At 38.5% G+C, this 8,301-nt stretch overlaps 1 protein-coding gene across 1 annotated transcript; it reads left to right on the forward strand.

Annotated features, from left to right (window-relative positions):
* Positions 1–3,756: 3,756 nt before the first annotated feature.
* Positions 3,757–6,859, forward strand: LOC141703960 (uncharacterized). Its single transcript, XM_074507334.1, has 4 exons — positions 3,757–4,447; positions 4,552–4,755; positions 4,860–5,490; positions 5,923–6,859. Exons 1-4 carry the CDS (start codon positions 3,757–3,759, stop codon positions 6,857–6,859), a joined length of 2,463 nt encoding a protein of 820 aa, XP_074363435.1.
* The last annotated feature ends 1,442 nt before the right edge of the window (positions 6,860–8,301 follow it).

The following is an 8,301-nucleotide window of genomic DNA, read 5'->3' on the forward strand; positions in this document are numbered from 1 at the left end:
GTATATGTACATAACCAATGCAACCAAATATTTTAAAATGAGTTACAGTAGGTTTTTCTCCACTCAATGCTTCTATAGGTGTTATGTTTCTTACAGCTTTTGTGGGACACCTGTTGAGTATGTGCACTGCTGTATTTATCGCTTCTGCCCAGAACATCTTTGGCAGTCCTTTTTCATTCATCATAGACTTGGCCATCTCAACAATTGTTCTATTCTTGCGTTCTGCAACTCCGTTCTGGTCGTGGACTATACCCTACTTTGAGCTGCTTCCAAATGCCTTCATTTTTACAATAATCTTCAAATTCTTTAGAGGTGTATTCACCTCCTCTATCACTCCGTATGCATTTGATGTCACAGACGCTTTGTTTTTCTACAAGGGCCTTGAATATTTTGAAAGTATTGAACGCTTCTGATTTCTCCTTTAGAAAATAAATCCATGTCATTCTTGTAAAATCATCAATAAAATTATAAAATACCTTTGTTGTCCCAAAGATTGTGTTTTTATTGGACCACAAATGTCGGTATGTATAAGCTCCAAGCGTTCTTTTGCTCTCCATGATTTTCCTTTTGGATATGGCAGTTTGTGATGTTTTCCCATAATACAGCTTTCACATGGGTTCTTCTAACTTTGTAATTCTGGTAGACCAGTCACCATGTTTCTTTCTGAGAGAAGTTTTAACCCCTGAAAATTTAGATGGCAATATCTTTTATGCCAGAGCCATGATTGGTCTTGAACTTCCGTCTTTAGAGCATTGCATTCAAAAACTAGTGGAAAGTTCATGTTCCTCTCCATCTTTACTTCTATAATGGCCTGATTCTTGTTCTTTTTCTCAAAGATTCTGCATAAATTATCTTCAAATACAAGAGAATAATCATGTTCCAGAAGTTGTCCAATACTCAATAAATTTTCTTTTAAATCTGGAATGAGAAGAACATCTCGTATATATTTGACTCCAGTTTTTTGTTGATAGCCACTGTTCCTTTGCCTTTTGCTTCTGCAACAGCTCCCTTACCCATCTTCACTTTTGGATTTATTGATGTATCAATATGCACAAAGATATTTTCATCTTCACACATATGATTGATGCAACCGTTGTCAATATACCAGGCTTTATTGTCTCCATGAAGGCTGTAATAACAAGCATAAAATATTTATTCTCCTTTGCTTTCCTCCTGTTCTTCTGTAAAATTTGCCTTCTCATAATTTTTAAATTTGCAGTTTTTTTCAATATGACCAAATCTTCTACAATACATTGAGGCTTACCCTTGAACCAACATTTTGATGTTATATGACTGGTTCTTTTGCAGATGTTGCAAAAAGATTTAGGTTTAGAACTTGTACCTCTTTCATTCTGATAATTTTTGTAATTGCTGGTATTATTCTCTCTCCTGTTTCTCCAGTCTGGTTTCTTTTGTTCCTGGTTGTAAACACCCTTCTTTGCAGATTGTTGTGGCTTCACCTTTGCCTTGGACAAAAAAATATTTTCTGATTGCTCTGCCTGTTTAAGCCTTCTTTTTTCATGTGCTTGAAGAGAGCCCATCAATTCTTTCACAGACAACTTGGTGAGATCTTTTATTTCTTCAATAACAGCAACAATATATTCATATTTATCTGTTAAACTGATCAAAAATTTCTCCACAACATGTTGATCAGAAATATCATCACCATAGGTTTTCATTTGATTCACAATCTCCATTACACGAGCATGATTACTTTATATATTTTCCTAATACTTTATTTTTAAATTTTGAAAATCCTTTTAAGAGATTGGAGATTGATATTTCTTACCTTTTCATCTCCATGGAATTCACCTTCAAGAATTTCCCAAGCTTCTTTTGCTATCAATGCTCTTGAAATCCTTGTAAAGTTTGGTTTTGTGACTCCCATTTGAAGCTTACTCGATGCTCTTGTATCTTGACGCCGAGATGTTTTAATTTTCTTAAGATCTGCTTCAGACAAATTAGTTTCATCATCAGGTTCTGTAAACCCTTTATGCATAATATTTCATAAGCCTTCAGCCCTTAGAACAGTTCTTATCTTGATCTTCCAATAGTCATAATCTTCATCATCAAAGACAGGAGTTAGAGATGATTGAGAGTCTGAATTTGATGTCATGTGATCAATCCCAGATTAGAATCAAAACACTGATTTGATGCCAATTTGTAGGTTTTGTAGTTGTGACAGTAGGATATGTATATAGGTGTTTTAGGGTTTGTATATTGGGTTTATGTTTTGAAGGAAATAAAATTAAGTTGCTGCTGCAGAGCTCTAATAATACATGGAACAAATTTATATTTTTGAATTGATTAATTTTTATTTGATAATTACAAATGATGTAGAATGCTCTTTATATAGATCCCATAGAACATTCTAGAGAATATTTAGAGAGTTAATATATAGAATCTGTGAATGAACTTGATTATAAGATGCATGCATATATAATAAATAGATACTATGAATGTGAGAGTGTACATACAAGTGCATGAATTCCAACATAGGCTTAGTCACTTGCATGGGCTTATATTAGTTTGTATTTTGTTTAACTTTAATAATAAGAAGAGTTAACGTTCCTTAATTATACATACAAGTGTGTGTGGGTATATATCGGTGCTATAATTTAATGATTGGGAAACATATTCCAGTAGATGGAGAAAAATATTGGATCCAATGTAAATTTGAAAAACTGCCATTTTATGTTTTTTCTATGGATGATAGGGTCATGATCAAAGTGAATGTAAGAGAGAAAGAGTATTGGTTGAAAGTGTAGGTGGTAGATGGGTAGATGCGTACGGGTCGTGGTTGAAAAATAAAGAATAAGTTGAAAGGGTATTTTGATCCTAGAATCCAGATAAGATAAGAAGGATTAAATGAAAGAATTAGTAAATTCAAAGAGAATGAAAAAAATGAATTTTTGGCATAGATTAGGGAATGTAAAAGTGAAATGAAACTAATTATTTTCCGAATGATAGGTTGGCTAAGAAGAGTTTGATAAGGGAAAGAGTGTGACAGATGATCAAGTGAGGGATGGGATAGAAATGTCGAAAATAGTGTAGAAAGAGGATGTTCAGGGTTCGAAGGAGTCGATTTTAAATTCGCAAGGTAGAATTGTGTTGATGAAAACTCCACCCGATTCTTCATTACCAGGATAAAATAGAAGTTGTGGGTGAAGACAGTGTATATAGAAAGAGAAACTCTAATGCTATTACTATAGTTGTTTTCAGTGACTAAAAGAAAAAGGGCCTTTGAAGAAGAAAACATGTCAAGGGAGAAGAGTTTAAGAATACGAAAAGGTGGTAAAGATATTATAAATAATAATAACTTTTATATATATCCAACATTGTCAGTGGAAGTGGTTAAACATTGTATGGTTAGTATTTATAGAAAATAGTAAATGTATGACATGAAGTCTATTAATAGAAGTGGGTGTAACCGTGTGTTATGTGCATTGAACTAGCTGTGCAGTCATTTGAATTATTTTGAATAAGTCTTTAGTTAAATTGTTTAGTTGCATTGTTTGTTTTTAGTTGCTGAAATAAAGGCAGTAGTGGAGATGCCCATGTTTCCAGTAGCCTAGTTCTTAGGAGTAGTTATTATTTTCTTCTTTTATTTTTGTTATGTTCAGGTGGGAAAGAGGATATGAAAAAATTTATCCCAATTCTTCTCTTTACATTCTTTCTATATCTCTTCTTACTTCTTGGCTATTAGAACATTCGTTAGAGCCACCCTAGCAGTGGTATCAGAGTGGTGTTGATCCAATGGAAACACGCAAACAATCTTTCGAACAATTACAGCAAACCACTAATGACGCTCTTGAAAAACTGACTACCATGTTCCACAAGTTGGTGACCGAAGTCCAGGCCATTAAGAAAAAGGACACCACCACAGCCACATCTTCCGGGACTGGTCAGGGTAGCACTACCATCGGGAAGGAAACAAAAACTTACATAAAGCTCCATTTTCCCCGATTCAGTGGCGATGATCCTACGGGGTGGATTTACCAGGCCGAACAATATTTCACATTCCAGAACGTGGCAGAAGGGGATCGTGTCAACCTAGCCTCATTCCACCTCGATGGTATATCTTTACAATGGCACCAGTGGGTCGCGAAGTCCCGAGGACTGATGACATGGGGAGAGTTTACTAAGGCACTATTGATCAGGTTCAGTCCGACTGATTATGATGACCCCTCAGAATCCTTATACAGGCTCAAACAGGGTACTACAGTGACAGGGTACATAGAGGCTTTTGAACGACTATCTCACCGTGTTGAAAACCTTCTGGAGTCATTCTTGCTGGGTTTTTTTATAGGTGGCTTGAAGGAAGACATTCGTTTGGAAGTGAAACTCAAGAAACCACGCACCGTAGTGGATGCAATGGGGATATCTCGGTTGGTTGAGGAAAAATTGAGTTTGCAACGACGGGTTCCTCCTGTTACTCGGAATTCCAGTCTCCAGTCTTCCCCTCCAACCACACATTAGCAGGACTTCTGGGCCCATCCCCATCTCAACGCCCTGCGTTGCCAACCCCAAGCCCAATTCGCTGTTTATCAGGAGCAGAGGCCAAAGAACACCGAGAGAAGGGTTTGTGTTACTTTTGTGATGAACGTTATGTGTCGAGGCATAAGTGTCGCAAGCCACAGCTTTTTATGATTAATGAAGTCGAGGATGTTGAAGCCAGTGACGACCAAGGGGAAGAAATAGTGGAGGTTTCCCCAAAGGAGGATCATGATGAAATCTCTTTCCATGCCATCTCAGGTACAATTCTTCCACAGACCTTACGACTACCGGGTACGATTGGTAACAAAAATGTTGTGTATTAATTGATGGTGGTAGTACTCACAATTTTATTGAGCAATCAGTTGTGGAGCGATTCAGATTAACAGTGGATACAGGAGTCAAGTTGGAGGTGGTCGTCGTGAATCGAGAGAAGTTGGCATGTGTGGGTAGAGTACGAGGTCTAACCATACTCATCCAGGGCTACACAATAACCACTGATTTCTTTGTGTTACCAATTGCTGCATGCCCGCTTGTCTTAGGTGTCCAGTGGTTGAAGACCTTGGGACCTATCGAGATTGATTTCCAAAACTTCACCTTGGGGTTTCGTCAGTCTGGCTCCACACACAAGTTACAGGGACTAAAGGGTTCGGAGATGACTTCCATGACGCCGAGTGAACTAATGGGAATAGAAGGGTTTTCCTTGCTTCTCCAGGTTTCTCCGGTAGACAACGAGCCTACTCTACAGCCCAGCCCCTGCCCGGAAGTTCAAGAGTTAATAACAGAGTTTGAGCAGGTCTTCCATGAGCCAAAGGGATTACCCTCTAAGCGTTTTCATGACCATGACATACCCTTACTCCCAGAGGCAAAACCCATGAGTTCAAGACCGTACCGTCACCCTTATTTACAAAAGGCAGAAATCGAAAAGCAGGTTACAGAGTTGTTGAGAGAGGGATTGATTAGTCCCAGCCACAACCCATTTTTATCACCAGTTTTGTTAGTAAAAAATCTGATGGTACATGGCATTTTTGTGTCGACTATAGGGCTTTAAACGACATTATTATAAAGGACAAATACCCGATTCCCGTGATAGACGATCTCTTGGATGAATTGCACGGTGCCACCATTTTCTCAAAGCTAGACCTCCGTTCGGGTTATCATCAAATTAGAGTTCAGGAGCTCGACATTCCCAAGACAGCCTTTCACACGCATAATAGTCCCTACGAGTTCATTATTATGCCTTTTGGCCTCACCAATGCCCCGGCCACATTCCAATGCTTGATGAACAACATCTTCCGCCCACACCTACGTAAGTTTATCCTGGTTTTCTTTGATGATATACTTATTTAATCCAACTCTTTAAAGGAACATATTGGTCACCTGCGTACTGTTCTTGGCTTGTTACGTACTAATCATCTTTTTGCCCAGTTGTCCAAGTGTTGTTTGGGGTTGTTCAAGTAATTACCTCGGGCATGTCATTTCTTCGGGGGTTATGGCGGTGGAAACGACCAAAGTTCAGGCCGTCCGTTCCTGGCCTACTCCGACCAATGCAAAAGGGGTTCGCGGATTTCTGGGGTTGGCTGGCTATTACCGAAAATTTATCCAGGGGTTCGGTGGTATTGCAGCCCCCTTGCATAAATTAGTGGGAAATGGACCATTTGTATGGGATGAACAGGCAGAGGCAGCATTCCAGGCTTTAAAGCTTGCCTTAACCACCACTCCGACGTTGGCTTTACCTGATTGGTCACACCCTTTTACGGTGGAGTGCGATGCAAGTGGAGTAGGGATAGGGGCCGTTCTCACTCAAAAGGGACGACCTCTGGCCTATTACAGTGCTCCCTTAAAGGGAAAAATGTTGTCTTGGTCCACATATGAGAAAGAAATGTTAGCAATTGTGAAGGCAGTTCGGAAATGGCGTCACTATTTGTTGGGTCGGCTATTTGTGGTGAAAACCGATCACGTTAGTCTAAAGTACTTGATGGAGCAACGACTCACTACACCAGCTCAGTCCCGATGGTTAACCAAGCTTTTGGGTTTTGACTACAAAATAGAATACAAGAGTGGGAGTCTTAATCGAGGCGTCGATGCACTCTCACGTAAACCCAAGTTTTATTATCTTGGTATCTCATACCCTTGTTCTACCACTTGGGCTGACATTCGAGAGGAGGTACGCACTGACCCCTTTTATTTAACATTGCCTACTTCATTCCCTCGTCAAGTGGCAGGAACTCTTGTGTCACACGATGGAGTTTGGTTTCGTGATCATGCTATCCTGTTGAGTTCCACATCTCCTCTATTATCCATGGTGTTGAAGATGTGTCATTCTTCCCCGAAGGTGGTCATTTTGGGTTTCATAGGACTTTAGCTAAAGTGAAACAGAATTTTTGGTGGTTGGGAATGAAAGATTCTGTGAAGCAGTTTATTCGGAAATGTCATATTTGACAACGGGCGAAAACGGATAATATGCAACCTGCCGGGTTGTTACAGCCTTTGCCGATACCAGAAAGAGTTTGGGAGGACATTAGTATGGATTTTGTGGAAGGATTGCCGGTGTCCAATGGATTTACAGTGGTCATGGTGGTTGTCGATCGCCTTTCAAAGTACATTCATTTCGTGCCCCTGCGTCACCTGTTTACTGCATCGAGTGTTGCTCAGGATTTTATCACCAATATCATTCGTTTGCATAGTATTCCTTCTACCATTGTCAGTGATCGTGATAAAGTGTTCATCAGTTCTTTCTGGAAGGCTCTCTTTAAACTGCAAGGAACGGTTTTCTGCATGAGTTCTAGCTATCACCCGCAGACCGATGGGCAAACGGATGTTGTTAACCAAATTTTAGAACAATATTTGCGTTGTTTTATGTGTGATAAGCCTAAGAAATGGGTGGATTGGCTACCGTGGGTGGAGTATAGCTATAATACTTCGGTTCATACTTCCACCAAGCTCAGTCCCTTCCAGGTTAAAAACAAAACAACGGAAAAGTTAACACGTGGACACAATTTTGTAATGATCCACTAAATTTGTTTAATTTTAATAATTAATTACACACGAGTAGTCTAACTTAATTGCACTAAAAAATTAATAATCAAATATGTTTGAAATTCGAAAACTTACAGCATCACAAAATGTATGAACCAAATCACCACTATTCATCAGGACATAAGTACTCCAGAGCGAGGCTTCGGTCCTCAAATGCTCGTTTGACGAGGATCCCCATGGAAACATCCTGTTGTACTGGGCAATATCTAGAATTGCTTTTCCATCATTTGCACGATTCCAAAGAGGTTCTTTGGACTCGCACATCATCCGTAATTCAACAATACATTGCTACGCAATGTTCATTACAGCATGCTTCAGTTCTTCTGTAAACTGTACACCAGGTAAAAGAGCAGATGTTGTCAGTTCCGCAGTCCATACAGAAGGCACAACAATTCTTGAAGAAATAGCATGAAAACTCTGATTTTGAAATTACATGCATATACAACAAATAATTACATGTCAACGGCTTATAAAATAAATTTGTTAATATTTAATTCTACTATATAAGTATTGACATATATAGACACATCATTACTATCTTGAGTAAAAAGTAATACAGAGAAAATAAATCATACATGCAGAACTAAAATAAAGATAAATATTTATACATATACCTCCTCTTGGAATCTTAATTCTTATTCCTCAAATTTTTGTTGCTCCAACCTAGTTGGTTACTACTTGAAAACATTTCAAATTGTTATTATAATTGTTAACTTGTCTTTTATTTTATAAGATAATAGCTAAGATATAAAAAAAGTCAAACAACAA

This window comes from Apium graveolens, unplaced genomic scaffold (assembly GCF_009905375.1).
Source record: "Apium graveolens cultivar Ventura unplaced genomic scaffold, ASM990537v1 ctg7241, whole genome shotgun sequence".
NCBI classification, from domain to species: Eukaryota; Viridiplantae; Streptophyta; class Magnoliopsida; order Apiales; family Apiaceae; genus Apium; species Apium graveolens.

Coding starts and splice junctions, on each gene's coding strand:
- LOC141703960 (XM_074507334.1), top strand. CDS start 3,757: ATGGAAACACGCAAACAATCTTTCGAACAATTACAGCAAACCACTAAT. Junction 4,756..4,859: donor CTCTTTCCATGCCATCTCAG/GTACAATTCTTC, acceptor TTGAGCAATCAG/TTGTGGAGCGATTCAGATTA. Junction 5,491..5,922: donor CCATTTTTATCACCAGTTTT/GTTAGTAAAAAA, acceptor CTTTTTGCCCAG/TTGTCCAAGTGTTGTTTGGG.